Raw genomic sequence first — 27,681 nt, 5'->3', positions numbered from 1 at the left:
TCAAAAGTGGGCAAGTATGATCTAGGGGAGGGGGTGGCTGAGCAGGGCTCATGCTCTGGGCGCCATCGGACCAGCGGCGCGGGTGGGGTGGTCCACACAACACTGTAACAAACACATCACCACCAGCTCTACCCAGCGGCAGTGTGTTTGTTTTGGCAACCAATGAGAGTCAGACAGACTCTCATTGGCTGCTGCGACCACTTCCGGAGCTGGGCTGGTGCACCATCATGAGCTCCACCTTCTGGCTCCCGCAGTGGGTGATGGGAGAGACGTCATGACATTTCTCCCATAGTGCAGAGTGGGCCGGTAGGATGGAGGAGCGGGTGTCTTTCTCCTTATATATGTAAGGGCACTGCATGGGGGGGCACTACTGGGGGCACTGCATAGGAGGGACCACTACTGGGGGCACTGCATAGGGGGGACTACTACTGGGGGCACTATATAAGGGGCACTACTGGGGGCACTGCATAGGGGGGACTACTATTGGGGGCACTATATAAGGGGCACTGCATAGGGGGGACCATTACTGAGGGCACTGCACAGGGGGAACCACTACTGGGGGCACTATATAAGGCGCACTACTGGGGGCACTGCATAGGGGGGGACTACTACTGGGGGCACTGCATAGGGGGGACTACTATTGGGAGACACTGTATAAGGGGCACTGTATAGGGGGGACCACTACTGGGGGCACTGTATAATGGGTACTACTGGGAGCACTGTATAGGGGGACCACTACTAGCGGTACTGTATAAGTGGTACTACTGGGGGCACTGTATAAGCTGCACTGCATAAGGGGCACAGTATAAGTGGCACTACTGGGGGCACTGCATAAGGGGCACTGTATAAGGGGGCACTACTGGGGGCACTGCTACTGGGGACATTTTTTTAACTTGCCCTGGACTACAAATACCCTAGTTACGCCACTGCTTTGTAAGTCATATATTCATTCATTCATCTATTAGGCTGTATAAAAAGTTAAGGAAAATAAAAGAAATGTAACCCTGATGTGCTGCATAACACCCATTTTCCAGATTACACATGTCCCTTCTAGCCACTGGAAATCCGGACTGTCCTGTGAAAATCAGACCAAATGAAGGTATGTTCCCATTAGACACTGGGTACTGCAGTCTCGGAATGGAGGAGCCGAGGCGGGGTGGGCAGATAGGCAGACGGACCATGGCTGCACATTGCTTCTCCTCTCTCCTCCCCTTGCGCATTGCTGTGATATACTTATTAGCAGAATAATGTGTGACAGCGCTCTGGCCCCAGAACCTATTGGCAGAGTATAGAATTTACACGATACTGGAGATCTGAGCACTGAGTCTTTGACCTATCAGCAGAGTGTGAAGTGCAAGTGGACTTGCTGGGTACAGTAGTCCTCCAGACAGATTGCTATGCCAGGATACAATATACTTGGCCAAGATGCATGTGGTGTTGAATATATAATGCAGCTGTTGGTGCTGGTGGCGGTTAGTCCACACGTGGTGCAGCTGAACCAGTTCTTAGATTTATTGAATCAGGTAGAACAACAAGTAGCATAAGACACAGGGATGTCACAGGTGTAACAGTGGTATGAAATCTACTATATAAAAATTAAAATTTGTCCTTCTGTCTTTCTATACAAATCCACAGTTTACAAGCCAAGATCGTGAAATTTTACATACGAGCGTATTAAAACACGACAGAGGCAATTAAAAAAAAAAATGAAATTAATTACTGTTAATTTTTAATTAATTAAAAAACACAATTTTTGCATAGCATTTGCCCTCTACAGGTCAGGTCCAGAATTAGAAAAGGTTTTAGCCCACAGTTTACAAGCCAAGATCTCTCATGGTTCTACACCTAACAAAACCAAAGAAGAATAAAAGCATTGTCCTGTTTGGTTTATTGTTAGATGCAGATTTCATAATTTGATTTTATAACATGCATTTTGCTACATACTAAGGAATTATGGAATTTTATTCTGTAGCATATAATCTAAGTCTCTGAACATCATTTACTATGGCTCTCGCATGGAGTTTACAGTACCTTTTAAATGCTGTATGAATTGATTAGGGATGAGGGGATCCGGGGCGATCCGAGCCAAGCTCGGATCTCCCTGCCTGCCTTGGATCCCTCACGTGAGACATAACCTCGCGATGCCACGGTCGGGTTGCAAGGTTTTGTATTGAGCGGGCTTATCGCTGATTGGCTGAGACAGCTGTCTGTCACGGCTCTCAGCCAATCAGCGTTAAGCCCATTTAATATGCACACAGGAAGTAAAAGAAGATGGCACCCACCATCCCTCGCTGCCTGACACCGCCACCACCCCTGCTGCTGACACCGCCGGCACCTCCACTGGCAGCATCCCCTGCTGCCAACACCACCGCTGCCGACACTGCCCGCTCCCCTGCAATGCTGCCCCACATACTCAGGACACCCTTAGCGACCCCCACACTGCAGACACTGCCGGCACTCCCACACTGAGGAAGTCAGGCTTATTATGGGTCTGAATATGGTAAAAATTGCTATCTGCATCCATGAGGAGAGATCCATCTGATTTACAGTCAGGCCTATAAAGATGGCAACTATACTGGGATGTAAAAACGCAGCTCTGCAGCACAAATTTTTATTTATACTTGCTCATGCATGAGCTTACACAACTAGTGGCGACCAAACTTTTTTGTCTACCTCCTTGGTTGCTGGACCGCACTATGGAACGCACAGAGGCTACTTCCGGTTCATTCCTTTGTCAGCCCCTGAAGGGTAAAACCGATGGGATGAATCTTATACACCGTGGAGACCCTGAATGCCGGAAACAGCTGCACAAGGAACTGGAAGTAGTTGCTGTGCATTTCATAGTGCGATCCAGCAACCAGGAAGTACACAGTCATCCTGGTATCAGAGCAACAGAAGCTCTTGGCCGTGTTTACACTGTACATCCGACAAATTTTGAATGCTTCTATCTCCGAAGTTTGCTTTACACAGTTACAGGTCTGACTTCCTTCGAAGACCTTAGGACTGTGGATGTGGAAGTTTCTCACACATTTCGTGAGGCCTGCCTAAGGAAAAGTTTGTTGGAAGATGATGTGTAAACAAACATTCTTAAAATCCCGGGCAACGCCAGCTAGTATAAATATATATGAGAGCAGCATGGCACTTACATTGGCAGATGGTAGAATTATTGCCCCCCCCTCACTATAGCGGTGGTGATACAGTATACTTGCAGTGTCCAGTAGAGATGTGCAGTTTGGTTCTCCAGAAATCCGAATCCACCCAAATTTCAAGAATCCAGGCAGATTCGTGTCGCAGTCCTGATCTTCATTTTGAATCCAAATTTCGGGTTTTGTATTGCAAAAATCACATGATTTTAGCTGTTTTTCATGGATTCATCATTTTCACGCAGATGAATCCAGATTTAAAACCAAAACAAGGTGGTCCAGTATGGGCTCTGAATGCTCTGTGGCTGTAAGTCTCCTGGGCTCACCCATTCTCATTAAAACGCCAGGGAGGAAAGACGCACGGCAATGCCACAGGTCGGGTCTGCCTGTCTGAGCTCCGGCAGGTCCTAATGAGCGCCGAGTCACCTTACCTTGCAGGGTACTGAATAGTAGGTGCTGGAGTGCAGTCCTTCCAACAGAAATGTATGGCGGTCATTGCATTACAGTGTGCACAGTATGGCGGCTATTGGGGGATCTGTTTACAGTACGTTGATCACTGAGTTCTGGCTGTGTTTCTTTATACTGTTTTTGTAGTGTGTATTGTAATGTCTGGGGAAATTACTGATGTCATTTAGTTGCAAATAATGTACAGTATTTAGATGTTATTTGAATTTTGAAACACCTGGGCCTGGGGCGCCTATATTTGCACATCTGCTCCCCCTCATGTTAAAAGCAGGCTAAGCCTCTGCCCTCAGTATAGAGGTGTCATCACAGTGACCCTTGACCAGTGGCCAATCAATAATGGCTGCAGCATATACAGTTCTCAGCGGGTGCCCACACTGCACCCATTTCAGTTACTGAACGCTTGCCTGCACTGCAGCGCCATATTTCCAGAGATAATGCGCATGTACAGAGGGCCTGATTCAGAGCCGGACGCAATTAGCGCTCGCTCGTCCAGAAAATAGGGGTGGCTATTCAAATGAACCGTTCGCTCTTTGAGGTCTGTTCACGCCTCTAGGTCTGAACGAGCGAACAAAACTTGCGGTCGTTTTTTGGAAAAATACGACCCCTGGCCGCTTGCAACCTACGTCATGTCCGCTATTTATTAGATTAATCGAGTACATCGACCAGCATATGAACTGCTCGCTATTCTTGTGGTTGGTTTTTGCTACCACAATCTTGCGAGCAGTTCTGGCTATAAAATAACCCAGTGACGTGGTCAATGACGCTCGAGTATTAATTATGCACGCCCTTAAAACGCCCGTTTTGACCTTTGAGCACGCCTGCGTTCGGATCTCCACTCCCCGTTTTCAAGCACCTTCCCCTGTTACCACCCACATACGCCTCCTCCTGTCACTCAAAATAGCAGGCATTCGCTGTTTAGCGAACAAACGAATTTTGGCCGCACTGACTGGTTCGCGCGTGCGTATAACGATCCGTACGCATGCGCAGTTGGGCAAACATCGCTCGGAGCGAACGAGCGGCCGCTTACGAGTGGCTCTGAATCAGGCCCAGAGTCTCTGCGATGATCTAAGCATGTGCCATTGTATGTATTATAGGAGATGAGACAGGGATATCTGCACACGGACACCCTCCAGTCTTCAAGCGCCTGTGACATCGGTTTTCGTCCATAATTGGGATTTTTGCCATTTAATAAAATCAGCCTGAAAATTGTGATAATTTTATATAATGCAAAAAAAATAGGTAAATATTGAAATGTTCAATCACACAAATGAAAGCAGACCGATTATAAATCTGAATCTTCCAAATCATAAATACATCGCCCACGTATTCATGTTATATAAACATATAGTTAATACACATTAAACACATGTAAAATTCCAGTATCTAGAAAAAGCAATTACAATATTACGTTTTTTTCCGCCTAGAACATACGTCACGCAGCAGCTAAAATGACACATTACATATTTATGTTAAGAGTGTCAAAATAAATGAAATTTACTGAAAGATACCAAAGGAAAATAGTTTCTTGGGGCAAAATAATTCCAGGCTTTGCAACAAACATAATTATTACTATTCCAGGTCGTTATGGCATCTTCAGTTTACTGTATTTTCCCTCCAGCAATAAATATATCAAGGTCAGAATAGGCGATTCCTCATGCATTGGAAATGTGTGTGGCTTGCTAGGCTTGACAAATTAAAATAGATATTAAATATAATTTCATATTGTATTACAGAATCCAAAATATAGCAATTCTGCTTAGTGCGCCACAATTTTATTTCCATTCTTAGGGAAAGCATTTCCTTGGTCTATTAATATACAGAAAGGATAGAAAATGTATTTGTAAGCAAGATGAAAATATATTACCATACTGTATGTTCTCATGGGGTAAATCGGCACCTAAAAAAACCTGATGTTATTTCCTGCTATTTTAATGCATATTTTTTGTTAGTGATAGTGAATATATTCCGAAACATATATTAAGCAACTGTAAGTTCATATTTATATTTATAATGTATACGAATGCACAGAATAAATTGAAAGGATTTTAAAAGGAGGTTTCAAAAAATTGTTTTATTGTTTTACTCCAAGTCTTATTGTGGGGCGACTGCGCGTCATGCTCCTGTCGTCACGCTATGGGCTTGCCCAGCACTGTGCGATATGGGGGCAAGCCCACGGTATGGGCTTGCTCAGCCCACAGCTTCTCCCAGCACAGTATGCATGACGTGTGCATGCATCATTTACTGCTGGAAGTTAATCCTCTGTGCAAGCGTAATTGCAATCCAATCTCTGAATTTAAGCAGTGCGGCATTCGCACATGCGCAAAGGCTAACAATGGCTTGATCTGCGTAAATATCAGCACTGCGTAAATCTCGGAAACAGGCCATTAGACTGTGAACTCCAATGGGCCAGGCATTGATGTGAATGACAAAAATTCTCTGTATAGCAGGGATGGGGAACCTCAGGCCTGGGGGCCGTATAAGGCACGTGGAACCATTTGGTCTGGCCTTCGGAGCTTTTTTCTGCTAGCCTCATCTGGCTAGGAGGTTGCCTAGAATGGCACACTGCAGCCAGAATCTATGCAGAAGTGTCGGCTGGAGCGTCCTTAGCACGCTTCAGAAAGTCACACCGCTGCCCTTACAGCTCCCCGGAGCATACTCGGGATGCTCCGGGCATTGCTGTAATCACCGGCGATTGTGACTCCCACCCCCGTGTGACGTCACACGAAGAGGCGTGGCCTGCACCGGGCCCGCATAAAATGTTATATATATAGCGTTCCCACTAGGCTGTCTTAGCGGGGCGCTGAGCCTTGCCCTCCTTATGGAGGGCAAAAAGCGCCCTACCCTAACCGTGCAGCGCACCGCTAAGACAGCCCGGTCACCGCCAGTGAACAGACGATGGGCGCATGCGCCCGGCATCTATTCTACCTGTCAGCAATGCTTGGGGGCTGCCCGGCATATCCGTAAGTGCCGGGCACGCCCCCAAGAGTGACAAAAAGGTGACGTGCCTTATAGACACGCCCCCTTTTAAATGGCCATGCCCTCTTTTTGGGTGCACGTGCGGAAGTGCCCTCTCTAGCCCCGGCGCCCTGCCTGCCGCCGGAGCTAGAGTATATATATACAGTCAGGTGCATAAATATTGCGACATTGACAGAATTTTCATATTTTGGCCTCTATTCACCACCACAATGGCTTTGAAATTAAACAAACAAGATGTGCTTTAACTGCAGACTTTAAGATTTAATTTGAGGGTAATTACATCCAAATCAGGTGAACGTTGTAGGAATTACAACGGTTTCTATATGTGCCTCCCACTTTTTAAGGGGCCAAAAGTAATGGGACAAACTAAACAATCCTAAATCTAACTTTCACTTTTTAATACTTTGTTGCAAATCCTTTGCAGGCAATTACAGCCTGTAGTCTGGAACGCATAGACATCACCAGACGCTGGGTTTCATCCCTGGTGATGCTCTGCCAGGCTTCTACTGCAAATGTCTTCAGTTCCTGCTTGTTCTAGGGGCATTTTCCCTTCAGTTTTGTCTTCATCAATTGAAATGCATGCTCAATCGAATTCAGGTCAGGGGATTGACTTGGCCATTGCATAACATTCCACTTTTTAGCCTTAAAAAACTCTTTGGTTGCTTTTGCAGTATGCTTCGGGTCATTGTCCATCTGCACTGCGAAGCGCCGTCCAATGAGTTCTGAAGCATTTGACTGAATATGAGCATATAATATTGCCCGAACACTTCAGAATTCATTCTGCTGCTTTTGTCAGCAGTCACATCAATAAATACAAGGGAACCAGTTCCATTGGCAGCCATACATGCCCACGCCATGACACTACCACCACCATGCTTCACTGATGAGGTGATATGTTTTGGATCATGAGCAGTTCCTTTCCTTCTCCATACTCTTCTCTTCTCTTCCCATCACTCTGGTACAAGTTGATCTTTGTCTCATCTGTCCATAGGATGTTGTTCCAGAACTGTAATGGCTTTTTTAGATGTTGTTTGGCAAACTCTAATCTGGTCTTCCTGTTTATGTGGGTCACCAATGGTTTACATCTTGTGGTGAACCCTCTATATTCACTCTTGTGAAGTCTTCTCTTGATTGTTGACTTTGACACATATACACCTACCTCCTGGAGAGTGTTCTTGATTTGGCCAACTGTTGTGAAGGGGTTCTTCTTCACCAGGGAAATAATTCTTCTGTCATCTGTCAGTTGTTTTCCGTGGTCTCCCGGGTCTTTTGGTGTTGCTGAGCTCTCCAGTGCATTCTTTCTTTTTAAGAATGTTCCAAACAGTTGATTTCACCACACCTAATGTTTTTGCTATCTCTCTGATGGGTTTGTTTTGATTTTTCAGCCTAATGATTGCTTGCTTCACTGATAGTGACAGCTCTTTGGATCTCATATTGAGAGTCGACAGCAACTGATTCCAAATGCAAATGTCACACCTAGAATCAACTCCAGACCTTTTACCTGCTTAATTGATAATGAAATAATGAGGGAATAGCCCACACCTGTCCATGAAATAGCTTTTGAGTTGATAGTCCCATTACTTTTGGCCCCTTAAAAAGTGGGAGGCACATATAGAATGTTGTAATTCCTACACCGTTCACCTGATTTGGATGTAATTACCCTCAAATTAAATCTGAAAGTCTGCAGTTAAAGCACATCTTGTTTGTTTAATTTCAAAGCCATTGTGGTGGTGAATAGAGGCCAAAATATGAAAACTCTGTCAATGTCCCAATATTTATGCACCTGACTGTATATACTGTATATCAAAATGGTCCTCGGCAGAATAAAGGTTCCCCACCCCTGCTGTATAGCATGGTGGTACTATTAACCAATAATAAAAGACAAATATATGTAACTAGTCCGCACTCGGCAAGGTAAAGTAAACCTGGGTACAAACTTGATGAAGCGGCCTACCAGCCGTCGTGCAGATTGAGCAGCTGATTGGTAAGCTATACACACTTACCAATCGGCTGCTTTATATGTCAGGCCAGACATCACAACTGTGCGGGTATGTAAATTTGCCTGCCCAGTTGTGATGTCAGTGTCGGTGGTCCCTGCAGCAAATGTACAGGCGGTCGGCTGGTCGTCCGTACACACAGTCAGACATACCGATACAATATAGCTACAAAAATAAGGGAACTGGCATTGGCACTGTGGGAGAAGCATATTTAGCACTTTCACAAATGAACATTATTGTAATAAAAGGAGCATCATGTTGGTACAATTATTATGAAATAAATAATAAAGAAGAAATTCAAGTTTATCTCATCATTTAATCCTTTTATATGTTCAGACGCAGTCTCTGTGAATGTGCTGCAAACAATGGCTAAGTCGCTGTCCTCTGCTGAATGTATAACTAATCTAATGCAATGGGGCCTATTCAGCATTGATTTATTTTTTACATAAAAAATACGGAAACTATGATTTCCGTATTTTTTATGTAAATCCCCTATTCAGCAATGGGATCACGGAGAAGATAACGCAATTATCTTCTCCACTTATTCCTATCTCGCTGAGTACCGCACTGTAGGGATCAGCCATTGATCTCTACAGTGCGTTAATGCATTTTGCTATTCAGCATAGCAAAAAGTGTTAAATCACTCGATAAATCATTACTTTATATAACGCCATTTCAGAATGGCGTTATATGAAGAAAATGCCTTAAATCTCCCAAAAACTGCAGGGACAGAGGAAATCTTTCCCATAAGTCCCTGCTGCATCTTGTAAGCCCGCCCAGTGGCAGTTAACACCAATTAGAGCCTTTTAAACTTGACGAAATTGATTGACATGTGTATACAGGCTTTATATTAGCCTGCATACATGTATAATTATGTGCTATTATATCTAAAATGTATATATATATTTTAAATAAAAAAGCACAAATATACATGTATACAGGCTAATATAAAGCCTGTATACACATGTCAATCAATTTCGTCAGGCTGGAGCTGTACTTACCCCTCCGCGGTCACCAGGAAGCCGGGACGGAGACTGTTTCCGAGCGCATGACTGAGCATGCGCGGAGAAACAAATAAAAGGGATTGTTTTTGGAAACTGAAAACTTTGACATCGCAGGGACAGCGTGTTACCACAACCGCTGACCCTGCACAAAATATTGCTGATTAGCAGCAATATTTTATTATAATTGATAATTACTTGTGACGATGTTGCCCGATAATATTCTGGGCAACATCGTCACTATTGCTGAATAGATCCCAATATACTGCAATACATTTATTATTTGTGGATCTTTAAGGATTACAATTCAGATGCATTTCAGCACATCCTTTGTTCCTTTTTTAGTAGCTCATTAATACTTAAGTAATGTACATTCTCAAAAATGACAAAATTTCCTAAAATTTATTTGGGGGGAGAGAGAAGGGAGTAGAAGAGGGGTGTAGTAGGTTCAAATCCCGACAGCGGAAGCCCGGTAAGGGTGAAAATCCCGATCGTCCTGAAGGTAAGTATCGCTAACCTAATTCCCCCCCATAACCCTAACTCTCCCTTAGGGGTGCCTAACCCTAACCTCCCCCCAAATGCCTAACCCTAATCCCCCTCTAAATGCCTAAACCTAACCCCCCTTCCCCGCCGCCTAAACCTAATTCTAGATTTAGACGCCTGTCATTAGTACCATGCCGGGATTAGAACGTCTGGAAGCTGGTGGTCGGGACTTAGACCATCGGCTTCTAAACTACATCCCGTAGAAGAGAGAACAGAGGAGAAGAGAGAAGGGAGGAGAAGGGAGGAGAAGAGAGGAGAAGAGAGGAGAAGAGAGGAGAGAGAAGGGAAGAGAGAAGGGAGGAGAAGAGAGAAGGGAGGAGAAGAGAGTAGAAGAAAGAAGGGAGAAGAAGAAAGAAGGGAGGAGAAGAGAGAAGGGAGGAGAAGAGAGAAGGAAGGAGAAGAGAGAAGGAAGGAGAAGAGAGAAGGGAGGAGAAGAGAGAAGGGAGGAGAAGAGAGAAGGGAGGAGAAGAGGGGAGGAGAAGAGAGAAGGGAGGCGAAGAGAGAAGAGGAGAGAAGGGAGGAGAAGAGAGAAGGAAGGAGAAGAGAGAAGGGAGGAGAAGAGAGAAGGGAGGAGAAGAGTGATGAGGAGAGAAGGGAGGAGAAGTGAGAAGGGAGAAGAGAGAAGGGAGGAGAAGAGGGGAGGAGAAGAGAGAAGGGAGGAGAAGAGAGAAGAGGAGAGAAGGAAGAAGAGAGAAGGGAGGAGAAGAGAGAAGAGGAGAGAAGGAAGAAGAGAGAAGGGAGGAGAAGAGGGGAGGAGAAGAGAGAAGGGAGGAGAAGAGAGATGAGGAGAGAAGGGATGAGAAGAGAGAAGGGAGAAGAGAGAAGGGAGGAGAAGAGAGAAGGGAGAAGAGAGAAGGGAGGAGAAGAGAGAAGAGGAGAGAAGGAAGAAGAGAGAAGGGAGGAGAAGAGGGGAGGAGAAGAGAGAAGGGAGGAGAAGAGAGAAGAGGAGAGAAGGGAGGAGAAGAGAGGAGAGGAGAGAAGGGAGGAGAAGAGAGAAGAGGAGAGAAGGGAGGAGAAGAGAGAGGAGAAGGGAGGAGAAGAGAAGAGAAGGGAGGAGAAGAGAAGAGAAGGGAGGAGAAGAGAAGGGAGGAGAAGAAAGAAGGGAGGAGAAGAGAGAAGGGAGGAGAAGAGAGAAAAGGAGAGAAGGGAGGAGAAGAGAGAAGGGAGGAGAAGAGAGAAGAGAGGAGAAGAGAGAAGAGGAGAGAAGGGAGGAGAAGAGAGAAGGGAGGAGAAGAGAGAAGGGAGGAGAGAAGGGAGGAGAAGAGAGAAGGGAGGAGAAGAGAGAAGGGAGGAGAAGAGAGAAGAGGAGAGAAGAGAGAAGAGGAGAGAAGGGAGGAGAAGAGAGAAGGGAGGAGAAGAGAGAAGAGGAGAGAAGGGAGGAGTAGAGAGAAGGGAGGATAAGAGAGAAGGGAGGAGAAGAGAGAAGGGAGGAGAGGAGAGGAGAGAAGGGAGGAGAAGAGAGAAGAGGAGAGAAGGGAGGAGAAGAGAGAAGGGAGGAGAAGAGAGAAGAGGAGAGAAGGGAGGAGAAGAGAGAAGAGGAGAGAAGGGAGGAGAAGAGAGAAGGGAAAAGAGAGAAGGGAGGAGAAGAGAGAAGAATCACAAAGTGACAACAAGAGCTACTAATTGAGGTGATAAAACAGCAGTAGGAGAGAAGATGATATCTTTCTCAGTACTTTTACGGGTCGAATTCAATTAACCATAGGGGGGCGAGTGGCCACTGTAACTCACCCTCCTCACAGCCCAATCTCATCTCGGACCCCATAGAGTCATTGAGGTACCTGACAAATATGAGAAGAATGGATAAATGTAATATTGTTATTTTACTCATGTCACCTAATTTCACCCTAAACTCGGTTTTTATGGTTGGCAATATCAATTAAAATATAACCTCTGGTACAGTATGAAAGGAATAAACTGTACAAGTAAGCTATCTATCACAGTCTGTCCCATAGTGCTTCTTATTGATTTTTTTTTGTCATATTAATGTTGAAAAAAGCACCACAGTGGAATTCACTGAAAACAAACAAACAAAATGAGACACAATGGATTATATTGTGCTCTATCTCTCCATGCGACTCATTTGCAGCTCTTACAATGCCAAATAACAGGCATCAGAATCCACCACCATTTATTTTGGTCCCAATGGTCAACGACTAATTGCAGACGCATCATACTCAGTACTGTCCCCAAGCGACATCAGTACTGACAGGTGTAGTGGGACAAAGAGTTTGCATTACATTACCGTATTCTACTTAATACGATGTAGGCAAAAGCAAAGTAATTACATTTTGTATACTAGTTTGGTAGAGAAATTTATAAAGTTATTTTTTTATTTTGTTTACACTGGTGGATTTATGGCGAGAAACTTCTTGGACCTGTCTTTTCATTGTCATATTGATCACATGATCTATCAGGCATACACCTATATTAACACATGTTATTACAACATAGTGTTACTACAGACACTATTGCATTATTTACAACCATTTCTTAATTTACTCCATAAATGCCTAGGGGCAGAATGATCAAACCTTCTAAAGAGAGCTAGTTGTTCCATCTGTTTCTTCCCTTCCCTCACATTCCCTCACTGCTCCTTACCCTCTGCTCCTTCCCTTCCCTTTGCTCCTCCCCTTCTCTCAGCTCCTCCCCTCATATATCCCTCTGGTAATCTTCGGGTCTCCCTTCACCTTTCCTTCTGTCACTCCTCACCCCCCACTTTGTCCGCCTTCTCATCTAACTGATTGGATAATGAGAGGTCTTACTGATTAGACACCATATCAGTGTCCAAATGGGGTTCCGGACTATAGACAGACAGTAATTAGTTAGACAATGTCTAGATAGACACCAGATGTTAGACAGTTAATAGTAAGACAAGGATAAAAGTTCGACACAGACAAAAGTCAGACACACGAAAGTTTGACAGGTAAAAAGTTCGACAGGCACAAAAGATCGACAGGGTCAAAAGTTCGACATGAAAAAGATCGACACAAAAATGGTCGACAATTTTTATTTATTTTTAGGATTAGGGTTAGGTTTAGGGTTAAGCACTACTGGAGGGTTAGGGTTAGACACTTACCCCCACGGTTAGGGTTAGGCACTTACCCAGATGGTTAGGGTTAGGCTCCCGTCCAAATGAATGTCCAAGTCTTGATATTTTTACACTAAAGGTGAGTAGAGATCATTACAAACATGTATGATGACCTCATCCCAACCAAATAAGGTGCACTATAACTATGTTTTATATTTCAGGCTATCCATTATTCACATCATCTCCTAGTGTATGAAGAAGAATGGATGGCCAATCAACAGACATCAGGGAACAAGCTGTCGAAGGCAACTTTTACATTGAAAAAAAGATTACTGCATTTACTTTTTGTACCTTCTGAGCACTTTGTAAACCAAACGGTGAATATTAATGTGCCTATATCTCTTTTATTGAACTCAAGGAGCTAATTCAAGGCTATGGCTGGCACACACTAGACGATATGTCGCCCGATCCGGCCGTTTCAGACGACATGTGGGCAACAACACTCTGTGTGTACATTCAATGTCACTGATTATGCGGGCTCCCGTGCATCGTCAGCGACATCGCCCGTCGGAGCTGCATGCAACATCGTTAGTGGGGGCAATGTCGCTCCCGACATCGGCAAGTGTGTATGCACTTGCCGATGCCAGGACCCCTGCCGGTCTCTTCGCTAACAAGATCGTGCTGGGCACAAATGTGTACCCAGCATTACACCCCTGAAGAAGTCACAACTAACGAAACGCGTTGGTTTATACTGTTTGTCGCTTACAGTGTTTCGAACTGGACGACATCAGAACCTTACCCCAATGGGGAACTAACAAGAGTAAACTTTGTAACTCACAAGGGTGATGTTAATTCTGTATTATGTGAAAATGTTTTAGAAGTTTTGCTTTTAATGCAATGAAATTAATTTTAATAATATTTTATTATTGGAAAATTGTTTTGGGTGTACTCTGGATGTTATAATAACTTATTCATAATACCTTCAGACATTTGACATTACACAGTACATTTTGAAATTAAGGTTATTAATTTATAATTAACCAGTCAATATTGGCAAACTAAATATATACTGACTGTCTCCAAAAACTTTCATATATATTTATTAATACTGTACTTACACACATATGTATATATATTAGCTGGGATACACACCGTTACCCGGGGTGAAGACTGGACACTGAAGTACAACTGCAGCCTTTATTTGCTTACATTGTCCTCGCCATTGATCCATTGTTAACATTCTTGCAAACAGTGGCATAACTACCATGGGTGCAAGGGGGGCGGCTGCTATGGTGCCCGAGCTGCCTCTGTGGCCCACCACTCCCTCTGCAAGCAGTAACGCACAAAAAGTGGGCGGGTCCAGTCAGGGCCGGCAAGGGGGGACCAGGTGTCAGCAATGTTTATTTGGTGCCGGCCCGCCAACTGATTACAGCTGGCGCACTGGCAGGCAGTCACGGAGAGACAGCACCACCGGTCGTGATGCAATCAGAGCTTGTGGACTGGCCGACAATCAGCAGTGGCAGCTCCTGATTGGCTGCCGGTCTGTGAGCTCCGATTGGCCTGCGACTGGCACCAGCTTCAAACTGCGTCTGCTCTGTTTGTCCATGTCTACTGTTGCCTGCCAGTGTGCCAGCTGTAAATAGCTGGCGGGCCGGCCCCAAATCCACACCTGCTGGCTACTGATGGCACATGGGGAGGCGAGAGGCTGCTGGAGAGATATGGGAAGATGAGTTCCTGGGGGGGCATAATGTGTAAGGGGCACTACTACTGTGTGGCATAATCTGTAATGGGCATTACTGTGTGGTATACTGTGTAAGCAGGGCCTGTGCAAGGTTTCTCGGCACCTTAGACATAACCTTTGCCTACTGCCCCCACCCTCCCATACCCTCAGGTTGCTCCACAACCGCTGCTGTCAAATAAAGATACCCCCTCCAAACAGGGGCTTAGCCAATGAGCGGCTCCTCCACGTGGGTCCCAGCCAATGAGCGGCCGCTAATGTTAGCCGCTGCTGATTGGCCGGCGGCCCGGGACTGAAGTCAACTCGTTCCCACGAACAGACATTAGCACAGTGTAACAGCATGCAGAAGCATGTTGTTACACTGTATCCGGCCCATGTATTGGATTTCTGCGGAGAACATCAAGGGACCTAAAGGTGAGTATTGGATCTTTTTACAGGTAATTCCATGGGATACTTTACGTTGACAAGGGGACATGAACATCTGGAAACAGGGGAGTATGCCCAAGTGTGTTTATGTATGTAATAAAGCTTTATTTTCACGGTGTGTTGTGTGTTTTATTAACCATTTCTTTACAGGTGAACTACAGGTACCAGTGGGCCCTTAATGCCCGCATGCTGGTACTTGTGGTTCTCCTAGTACCAGCATGCGGGGGAGGTTTACTGGGACCTGTAGTTCCACTGTAAAGACAATGATGAAAAATAAAATGTTTACACTACACCTAACACTATCAATCCGCCACCCACCACCAAGGGGTGCCGGGGATAGCCCCGGTCTATCAGCCTAGGCCAGGGGTGCCCTGGAAAGGGTGACCCCTTTATTGGGGGGGGTCACTAATTCCCCAGGGATCCCTGGCCTGGGCTGACTAATGGTCAGGGCTGATGCTGCAGCTGGGTGGCTCGGTGAAAGGGCACCCCCGGCTGTGGCATCAGTCCCCCACTAGAAAAGGGCCCAGGGCTGGTTTTAAATATATACGGGGTACCTCACGTCATTTTTTTTCTCCGTAAATTTAAAACCAGCTCTGTCCCTGCTACCTGTTGCTGGTTCGTAATTTAGTGTAACACTACACATTTTTTCCCTGTAAATTAAGAACCAGGACAGAATGGCAAGCCCGACTCTGGTTAGTGTTTTGGGGAGAGGCCTCACGTAATTTTTTTTACATATTATCCCTATTTTCACCATTTACAGAAAGAAACATACACAAATCACAATGATTTGTGTATGTTTCTGACCATCTCACAGCTCAGGGGGGTTGAGAGTTTGAAAAGTGATTTTGACAGAGAGTTTGCTCCTATCTCACCCGAGCTTGTCATCCCGATTTTTGGTAAATTTGAGCGATATATGTTTTTTGGTGAAAAGTACTTCCGATTTGGCCCGATGGTGATAAGACTCGAGATTGCTATCTCACCCGAGTTTTACGAGTGAGATGAGAGAAATCTCTGTCTAACTCACCCGCCTTTGCCTTTAGTAAATTTGCAAGCAGGGAAAATATCAATAAATCACCTGACATGGTCATCTCAACCTATCTCGATTGTTAGTAAATTTACCCCCTGATCAGAGGTCCCCAGACGCAGTCCTCAAGGCTCCCCAACAGTTCAGGTTTTAGAGATATCTATCGTTGAGCACAGGTGGTTAAATAAAACTGACTGAGGTACTAATTAAGTCACCTGTGCTCAACCATGGCTATCTCTAAATCCTGAACTGTTGGGGAGCCTTGAGGAACGCATTTGGGAACCTCTACACTAGATTCATTTAAAATGGTAATCGGGGTTTCTCCAAGTTCATGCAATGTATGATAATTGAGTCGCACATCGCATATGTCAAGGTCCATTACCATAGTCACACGCTGTGTGTCTTTATTCACAGTGTGATTGACAGGCAGGGTGCATTTGGGGTTGTGGACAGCTGCAATGGCTCCAGTAGGCCCAGCGGCTGTTCCATTAGCATGTTTTCACACATCCTCAGCTGCAAAAATCGCAGATGCGCCAGCAATAACGCCCAACTCTGATCAGGGTCATGGTTCTGTCAGAATGAGGAGCCCTGGCTGTTGTACATGTACATTTCCTATTATGCTTAGTCAATAACAAAGATCTCATAGTGGCCCTCACTAAATGTTGACAAAAACAATATTTGACTATCGGTACAACTGAGTGAATCAAATAATAAGATGGGGTGAGTGTTCCAGCCCATGGTCAATCCTATATTTTTTGGATTGAATAGAAAAACCCTGCTATGACTGTGCCAAGGAATGGTTGTCAGCGATACTTGTCAGTGTCACCTGTACTAAAACAAAAACTATTATTGGCTTCCAAGTAATTATTTAAATCTATACTGCAAAAGAAGAGGAGAATTCCAAAAATTGATATAGCATATATACCAAATAAGTAAATAATAAAAAAAAAAACCTGAACAACATGCAAAGGTAAAAATGACACATAACAAGATTACACATTTTTCAACTAACATTAAACTGAGCTTAGACTTGATGCTTCTAACTTTGAATTGTACAGCAACTTTATGCCATAATTTCACATATCATTGGGATAACCACTGCAATATAACATGATTACTTAACCAATCTAAAGAAAGTATAAAAAAATAAATACAAATAGACTAAACAATAAAGGATTCTAATTAAAATGGAATTAAAACATAAAGCAACATTCCAGAGTGCAAAAGAATACACATTTGTTGGCATCTCTTACCTCTTCCCACTGATGGATGTATCTAATTAGTCGTGAAAGTCGCAGCAGACGCAACAAACTGAGGATTTTTGTAAATCTCACAATGCGGAGAGCTCGGGCTGTCTTGTACACCTCAGAATCCATTCCTTTCTCTACAATGAGAAAGATATAATCCACTGGGATAGAGGAGATGAAGTCAACGACAAACCAGCTCTTTAAATAACTCATCTTTATGACTTTTGGATCTAGTATTATTTCAGAATTGTCTTCAATGACAATGCCAGTTCTAAAATTCATGAATAAGTCAAATAAAAAAACAGTGTCGGAGGCGACATTGAATATAATCCAGGGAGTTGTCGTCTGTTCCGTAAAGAAGGTTATCCCGACTGGTATAATGACGAGATTTCCCACCATCATAATCAGCATTACCAGGTCCCAGTAAAACCTGCAAAAAAAAAAACAAGAATACCAAATAATTAGAACAAAGAGCCTACATTGTGGACTTCCTCATTTAATTTGCATGATAATAACTGGAGGAAGTACTGTATTCTGCATGAATGCATTATAATGAATCATTTTCCCAAGCAATCAAAATCTGAACACATAGTCTTCAACATTTACATAGAGTCTTTGTGAATACAGCAAAATTACTGAATGTTGTTTTAGCTTAGCATCTCATTAAACTATACGATAATACTTTAATAGTAATAATGTACATATGTTTTAGCTCCTTTCTTGTTTTCTGATACACCAAGGACTCATTCATTCTATGATTTATTTACATGTTATAGTGAACATGTGCCACAGTTAGAGTTATCACTCGCTCGGGATTCCTCTGGACAGTCCGGAAATTAGAAGCTGTGTCCGGAGTCCAGAGGCTTGCTCATCCCAATGAGCAGTATCCAAATATAGTGACTGGGTGCGGCGCCGGGTAATCCATCCTTTCTTGGACTGGACAGTCTCCAGCTTCAGGATAGACCCCATCCATGAAGAATGACTTATTCCAACCACAAGGCAGGACTGAGTGCTTCACACATCCACAGCCAATGTGTTATGACTGAGGGGGCTCTGAGGCTGGCACACAAAGGGACATGACTAAAGTGGCTATGAGGATGGCTTTTAATGGGACATGACAGAGGGGGCTCAGATGTTGGCATATAGAGGGACAAGAGGGGTCTGTGAGGATATATAAAGTGGGTTTTGGGCTGGCATGTAAGAGCATGAGGGAGTGTTGAGGCATAGAAAGGGGTATGCAATGGCGCTTAGAGGGGGGTGCGGTTACTAATTGCCCGGGCTTGCTTGAGGGGCCCGGCGCCACCCCCCATCCCTCTTATCTCACAGCAGCTCAGTAGCCGCAAAAGTCTCATATGCTTGTGGGGGGGGGGGAGTGATCACACTGATCGCGCGCCCCCCCCCCCATGGCTTTGCGTCGGGCTGTCACACTGCTACAAAAATATTTTTCTAAACATTTTTTTTAAGCCTAAATGGGAGTGGCTATGCCTCCCACGATTAGGCTATGCCCACTTCCCCGAAGTGGCTCTCGACACCCCTGGGGGTATGAGAGAGGCGGTGAAGCATATAAAAGGGGCATGAGTGGCTCTGAGGCATATATCTGTTTGGTTTTAGCGATAGCTCTGTCCAGGGCCCTTATCTGGGAATCTGAAAATGAAAAGGTGGTAACATAGTCACAGTGCACTGAATGTATGATTATGGGAAGCAAAATTATTGTTGACATAGGGATAATTAATCACTATGGATATCATGAATGATCATTCATATCTTAAGGGCATACTTGCCTACTCTCACGGGAGTCACGCGAGGCTCGGATTTTTCGTGTAACCTCCTGCACCCCCGAAAAAGTAGGCAGATCTCCCGCATCCTGTCCGTAGGGAGGGGGCGGGGCTAATCAAAGCGATTGCAATATTTAGCCCCGCCCCCTCCTTACAGACACGCAAATAGTGGGCTTTTCCTGTAAAGGGGCGGGGCCAGAAGCTGAGAGCAGCAGTAAGGATTCCAGGGAAGTCGGTAAGTATGCTTAAGGGACCTTATGGCGGGATGTACTAAAGCCTGAAATGCGGTCAAAACTCAGAAAACCCCATTTTCTGAGTTTTGGCTGCATTTCCATATGTACCAAGCTCCGGAATGAAATACATTCTGGAGTTTGGACGCGGTAAGCAATGCCATCTGCAGATGAAGTTGATAGAAACAGCTAAAATCATGTAATTTGAACCTGTTTTCTGTTCCTATAGTATTATTAACATCAATCACATTAATTTCCAGTCATTTTGACCACCTCACAGCTCACAATATTATTTTCACCCATATTGCCCAAAGGCTGCAGCGAGCTGACTGGCTAAACTAAGCAACAGAGCAGTGGCACAAACACCTGGCAGTTTATAAGACTATAGGACATCTATGAAACAGAGTGTCACTGCAGGGGCAGACAGGATGGCAGCTTAATATAAACTATACAACCCTATAGAATGTTTTCATTAATCAAGTATTAATAGTTTAAAAGTAAAAGACTAGTAGAAAATATAAAACATTACCAAAACCTATTTAAGGGGCGGTCCCCATTGGTGCTGATTAACATTATAGCTGGGGGACCCCAAACTATGCGCCAGGCTCAGAGGTCCAGAGCTGTTTATGGTTTTGGGGAGAGGGAAACCCACACATTTTACATATAAAAATGGTTTTGTTGGATATCACAGAATACGAACCGCTCATCTCTAATTCTAAGATGCGTGATGATGGCAAAGTGCAGGTGTAGTGCCCATAGGGAGCAATAACATATGTCCCCAAGCACATGGCATGAGGTTTGCATGCCATGACCATAGCCTATACAGATGTGTCCTGCAAGCGGATACACGCACTACGTTCGCATTCGCGCCGCCATAGGAATGCATGGGGCGATCGCAGTGCGTGCCATAGCGTAGTGTATGCTGCTGCGGGTAATCGCATGGCACGATGCATGTGCACGTTTGTAGCTCGATCGGCAAAGATGTAGCAGGACAAATCTGTAAGTACTATTAGCTACTACGGAACCCCACGTGATGTTTTGGTTAATAATCTTTGCTCTCACCTCACAGAGTCACAAGCAAAAATTACCATAATTGCCATTCTGTGTGCATATTCATAGCACGCAAGGTTATTATGGAAGCTTGCAGCTAAATGAATCGCTATGCGAAGACCCACACTGACGTACATGACATTTAAAGAAAAAAAAACAGAAGAGCTACAATAGTGTTCAGTAAAACAATTGATTACAGCTTTTTGCTTATTTATCTGGGTTCCTGTTGCTAACACGCCATATAGTATAGAAACTATTGCAAATATAATATATTTCAATGTACATATATAATCCCTAGTGTCAAATTTTAGTATAAGAAAAAAATTATAAGAAAACCGTTCTGGATTCCCTATAACATTTTAGATTCGATACCGTTTTTGACAAAAAGACTACCTAAGTCATCTTGAAAGCTTGCAATTTAAATCAACTCAGTTTGCCAATAAAGAGTATGGCTTTTTACCACTTATATCAATAACAACACTTCGCTAATGCACACTTGTATTTTGAACAAAACAACTTGCTTGTATAAGGTGACCCTTGTCTACAGATGTCTTTTACCATGGCTGTCATATTTCGTTACACAACACCTTGAAAAGGAGTCATGTGACATCATTACTTTATTTTACAGTAGTGACATCACTACTCTCCAAATATAGGTGTTTATATATGTGCTCATCAAGTGTGCGATTCACTGTATGGGATACTTTACATATATCCATGTCCATGCATAATTATGTATATGTATTAGTAGGGATTTTGTACTGTAGGCTCCAATGGAGCGGTCCTTAGGATCTAATTGTATGCTAAGATCTCTTTCCCAGTCACCTGTGTAACGTGGTAACGTAGCCTACGGAGAGAAAATGCAGAGGTCGATCCTAGGATTGGCAAATCAAGTCAAAAAGGGAAGGTGGCCTACGAGAAACCTCACGTAACAGTTTGCTATGCAGGAAGTGTTTAATGGGAAGGTACCTCCAGATCTCATGGGTGGGGAGGTCCCAAGCCATTCGGACCTGGTTAAAAGAGTGTACACCAGATGAGGACACCAGCTGGTCCCGACACGCACAACATCGGCGTGTAACCGGAGACGAATCGAAACGGCGGCCATACCAGAAGGAAGGTATAAAAGATTGTTTTCATAGAGATTTCCATACAGACTAAGGGCCTGATTCAGCAGATTATCGGGAATCTGCACGTGCGCAGGACCTATTCTGCGATTGTGCAGAATGGGTCCTGCTCAATTACATGCAAGCCCTTGAATGCCTCTGCCTGAGTGACATACAGAGGCATTTAAGGGGCGGTGCGGGGGTGGCTGGCGTTCCCAATAATGGGGTTGTGTCTGCCTCGTTTTCCGGGAGTGTGACTGTGTGGACGTCCGCAGTCCTCTGGGCTCGCAAGCCGGCCAACCTGAGTATGCTGAGGCTTACTCAGCTGTCTCCCCGTCTGGTGCAATCCACCATCATGACCATCGACCACCGGTCACGATGATGATCCCAGCCCCTTTGTCGCTGTGCTGGGATCGCAAATGCAACAAGGGGTGTCATACACCTGCGTGCAGCTTTGCAATTGCAATCCTTGCTAAATCAGGTCCTAAATTGGGCCAATAATAGAGTACACTATAGAAGGAATGGTGGGTAGCCAGGACGCAAGCCCAAGGCTCACAGGTAGCCCTTGATTTTCAATCCTTACCCACGGTTTGTCCGAATCCGGTCTAGTCCACTCTAAAACTCTACTAAGAAACACTACCTCATAGTAAGTAAGAAAGTAAGACAGTGTGGCAACTGAAGAGTGCCTAAGTGTCTATGGGACCTATTCATCAACACTAAAGTAACGGTTTTAAGGACATTTTCCTTACTTACCGTTATTTTAGTATTCATTAACACAGGAGATATCACTGATATCACTGATATCTCCTGGTTAAGTCCACCTGCGTTCATTTCCACACTCCCCATACATTAGTACATTAGTATAGGAATGTAGAAATTAGGCTATTAATCAAATTCCAAAATGTATTTTCGGAATTTGATGGTGTTACTATATGCCACTCTCAGGTGGTATATAGCGGGTTACACTTGCTTGCTTTCAGCGTGAGCAGGATCTCCTCGGCTCCCTCGTCCCTCTTCCGGCTCCAGCTGCTGCTCTGACTGTGTTCTCCCGGCAGAATACAGTAAAGTTTAAAAAAAAAATATATATATATATATATTTTTTTTTACTTTACTGTTTTCTCCTCTTCAGACAGGAGGTCGGAGTCTGCGGCTGCAGCGGCCAAGTAGGGGGGGGGGACGGGGAGGAGGGAGGTGCGGGGGTGGCGGTGGTTGGTGGACATACAGAAATACCACAGATGTAGTCAGTACTGCACATGCGCCGACTTTGTGAATGTAACGGCGCATGCGCAGCACTGATTCCAGCTGCGGTAAGTTAGAGTAGACAGGGAAAAATATCTATTTCCTGAAACGCTGTCATCGCAAAAATCACAGCTTTTCAGAATAGATAGTTATGGGGAGGAGGAATGATGAATTCCTCCGGTATATACCATATATACTCGAGTATAAGCCGAGTTTTTCAAAACAAAAAATGTGCTGAAAAAGTACCCCCTCGGCTTATACTCGAGTCAAGTGTAGCGCTGACCGGACGGAGTTCGGTCAGCGCTACACACTGCCAAACACACAGCTGCCGGAGCCGGCAGCTGCGTGTTTGGTGTAATCAGCAGCCGCTGAGAGTCTGTCAGACTCTCAGCGGCTGCTCCCACTGCGGGAGCCATCTTCTGGCTCCCGCAGTGGGTGATGGGAGGCACGTCGTCATGACGACGTCTCTCCCATGCAAAGCGGCCGGAGGAGCGGACAGTGGCGGGACCAGGAGCGGGAGTTTCAGGTAAGTGATTTTTTTTTTTTATTCTTGTCACGTCTCTCTCTACTGGGGGGGGGGGACTACAGGGGGCACTACCAGGGGGCACTACCAGGGGGCGATTACTACAGGGGGCATTATCAGGGGGCGATTACTACAGGGGGCACTAAAAGGGGGGATTACCACTGGGGGAACTACCAGGGGAGGATTACTACAGGGGGCACTACCAGTGGGGGATTACTACAGGGGGCACTAAAAGGGGGGATTACCACTGGGGGTACTACCAGGGGGGGATTACTACTGGAGGCACTGAAAGGGGGTATTACCACTGGGGGCACTACCAGGAGGGATAACTACTGGGGGCACAACCAGGGGGAATTACTACTGGGGGCACTACCAGCTGCTGCCATTTCCCACACTAGGCTTATACTCGAGTCAATAAATTTTCCCAGTTTTTTGTGGTAAAAGTAGGTACCTCGGCTTATATTCGGGTCGGCTTATCCTCGAGTATATACGGTAGGTAGAACTCCATGCGAGTTCTAAACCTAATTACCTCCATCCAATTTTTTAGTTATGATGAATAGGCCCCTATGTCTGAAGAGTACATCATGTTTGAAACAGGGACATCACCCACCCCAGAAAAATTACCTCGCCAGACGGTTAACACTCTGAAACTAGTTCCTAGGCACATGTATCGGGAGGGTATGAAGCAAGTCAAGTATCCTCGGTAATACTTTAATTTTAATAATATTAGCTCTACCCAACCATGAAAAGGTTCCCCAACGCCAGTCATGGAGCTCACTTCGGATCTTTGCAAGAAGGGGAAGGAAGCTGTCCCAGTATAAATGTGACAGATCGCTATTTAACAAAATCCCCAGGTACTTAATACTCGAAGGGGAGAAGAGAAAAGAAGTCTTAAGACCGTCTGCTACCGTAGGGGGAACCGAGAGGTTGACTGCAATGGATTTAGAGTAATTAATTTTGAAATTTGAAAGGAGGCCAAATTCCTGAAATTCGAGCATCAGATTAGGAATAGACACAGATGGGTTAGTTAAGATGGTCAATAGGTCATTAACAAATAAAGCCAGTTTTTATTCACGGTTATCCACAGTAAGGCCAGATATAAAAGTGCGGGTTTTTAGAAGTGGAGTTCTTGCCCATAGCAACCAGTCAGATTCTACTTATCTATCTAGCACCTTCTAGAAGATAATAGCTAGAATCTAATTGGTTGCTATGGGCAACATCTCCACTTCTATAAACCTGCACTTTAGTAAATATGCAGTACCAATACATGATTCATACCTGAAACAGTAAATACTATTCCCTGATATTTGCATAGGATGTCACTAGCATTAGGTAAGCAATGTCAGAAAAGTACTTTTTTTTGTTTTGTTGACATTTGCTGATACATTTGAGATGATGTATAATAACATTTTGTACAAGTACAGTACTTGTAAAACATTTGGTGCGACCCAGTGATTGTGCGATGCCTTACACACTGTTACGATTTGCGTTGGAGCGATATATATGGTAGGATACGAAAATATACAAAAATTGTTCTCCCCTTTAAGTAGTCCAAACTAGTTTTGCTATTTAATTGCCACTATAAAACATAGACAAGAATTTTGTTCAGCCTGGCGCTAATAAATTATGTTAAAAATAAATTATATATAGTCCAGCTGCATCCACCAAAGGGCCTGTGTACATCCTAAGAAAGGATCACCAAAGTAATCACAAAAAAAGAAAAATATATATAATGGAGGTGTTGCGCTTAAATAAATATAAATAATGAATTTAATAACTGGACATGGCAGAAACCAGAATCAAGACACCAAATATAAATTCTGAAATAGTTCTTTATAAAATATCAATAAAAACAATAAAATACAATACATTATTACAAAAAATCAATAATAAGAACTCGTTCTTTGCTAGAAGTCTGTACAGACTAATCTGACTGATAAAAAAAGTAAATGCTTCAATAAAAATGGGTTTCCTATTTAGGATCCATTTGTATAGAACAGTCTGTCCAAAGAACAGAATAATCTCACCGGACAATTTATCCACAAGTTCGAGTCTTGATTGCCTGATCCAACCTCCGGGTCTTATGATATTAATGCGTATGATAGACTCTGAACTGTGAAATGGGGCCGTTAAATAGATTGTCCTCCAGATCATGTGATAAACATACACACTCAGGACTCCGTAAAAAAGGCTGCTGGTACAAAATTCTCCCACTTGGAAGTATACGGCAGGTGATCTAGGAACCAGTAAGTCCAAGGCTATAATTAAGTCAGCTTGTGACCGCCCTCACCTCCTCCTGCAGCAGTCCAGGTGTAATGTATTCAATAGGCGCGTGATGATAGGCACGCTGACGGCTCTCCTGGATCAATGGAACAGACTCCAATGGGTAGTAACGTTTGGCAGATACAAAGCAAATAGTAGCAGTGTTAAAAATCCTCTGAATACTGACGCATTTCGCTTCCAATTTATGAAGCTTTATCAAGGCCTATCAGCAACAGGCTAAAAAAACTAAAATGGAATCACTGAGTGCAGGATTCCCCTAAGCTACTGAAGCTTGGCACACTATAACAACAAAATCACCATTTGGGGGGATCGGTATGAAATACCGCCGGACCTATGTCCGGTGGTTCAAATCCCGACGCCGGAAGACCGGCAGCAGTGAAGATTCCAACAGCTAAAAAAGTAAGTATAACTAATCCTATTCTCCCCCCTAACCATAACCCACCTTTAGGGGTGCCTAACCCTAACCCGTCCCCGCAGCCTAAACCTAAGTCTCCCGGGGGGGGTGCCTAACCATATCTTCCCCCCCCTGGGGTGCATAACACTAACTCCCCCCTTCCCCTAGTCTGACCCTAACCTAACCCTCATTCGGAATTCCAGGCGTCGGGCTCCCGGCACAGGGATAATGATAGGCGTTAGAATTTATACGCCTATCATTAGACCACTGCCGGTATTTGACAGTCGGGAAGCCGGCGGTCTTCTTTTATCCCAGAGGGCAATCTATGGAAAAATTGTCTTTAAGTGAACACTATTGATTAAGGCTCCACTTAGTTGGTCAGCCAATCACAAACAGTTACTTCATTACCCTCAATGGGACTGCTTGGCAATAAAGGGGAGCCTTGGCGATAGTGGGAATGGATCCAGGTCTGGATTAAGGTTTGTGGTGCTCCAGGGCAACTAACTAGTGGGGTCCTCTACCAGTAAAATTGTTCATAGCATAGACTGGCCAAATTATTAAAAGTGTGAAATAATATTCCCAGCAAATGTGTTAAACACACTCTAGTGCCCCCAATTCACATTTTGACACATGGAAACCCCATATAGCATGCCACTGTGATGTATCTATTTGTGGGGGCACCCTGTGTGTGTGTGGGGGGGGCTGGGTGACCGCTCCGTCATGTTGTTAATCATGGATCCCACATGAATAGGGATTATTTGAACATCTACAAATGGGAGGATTACCAGTGTTGTACAGCTCGGCTGATCCTGCTTGTACTCCCACGGACATGGATGGTGCCAAGTGTGTTGACATGCTTTGAAAGCATTCGTGATGTGATGGCACAAGAGAAAAGTGCCTTTCTCACCCAGGATGCTACTAAGACCTTAATACACTCACTGGTCCACTCAAGATTGGATTACTGTAACCTTCTCCTATCTGGCCTCCCAAATCCCATCTCGTTCCTCTCCAGTCCATCCTTAATGCTGCTGCACAGGTTATCTTCCTCTCCAAATGCTCTACAACTGCCTCCCCTCTCCTACAAGCCCTCCACTGGCTCCCCTTCAAAACCCAATTCAAGGTTCTCACACTCGCTTACAAAGCCCTCACACACTCCTCTCCCATTTACATCTCTGACCTCATCTCCCTTCACTTTCCTGTCCGCCCTCTTCGTTCAACAAATGCACACCGCCTCTCATGCCAGCTGATTACTTCCTCCCACTCCCGCCTCCAAGACTTTGCCTGTGCTGCTCCCCACCTCTGGAACTCTCTCCCTCTCCCCATCAGACTCTCCACCTCTCTACAATCCTTCAAACGGGCTCTCAAGACCCACTACTTCATCAATGCTTTCCAGCTCTCATCCTAACTTGCTACTACATGCTCCCTCCTCCCTGTCTTCCCCATCTGTATCATGCCCATCTGTCTGCCCCTCCCCTTGAGAATGTAAGCTCTTGCGA

At 44.5% G+C, this 27,681-nt stretch overlaps 1 protein-coding gene across 1 annotated transcript in view; it reads right to left on the bottom strand.

Annotated features, from left to right (window-relative positions):
• The window catches only part of HCN1 (hyperpolarization activated cyclic nucleotide gated potassium channel 1), a 478,812-nt gene that overhangs the window by 377,131 nt on the left and 74,000 nt on the right, over positions 1–27,681 (bottom strand). The window contains exon 3 of the mRNA XM_088469496.1: positions 17,595–18,018. Coding sequence (XP_088325622.1) covers positions 17,595–18,018 — 424 coding nt within the window. The remainder of the gene's footprint in view (positions 1–17,594; positions 18,019–27,681) is intronic.

This window comes from Taudactylus pleione, unplaced genomic scaffold, assembly GCF_031769625.1.
Source record: "Taudactylus pleione unplaced genomic scaffold, aTauple2 ptg000092l, whole genome shotgun sequence".
NCBI lineage: Eukaryota > Metazoa > Chordata > Amphibia > Anura > Myobatrachidae > Taudactylus > Taudactylus pleione.
Note: the sequence above shows the minus strand (reverse complement) of the source record. Positions and strands in the feature narration are given on the sequence as shown.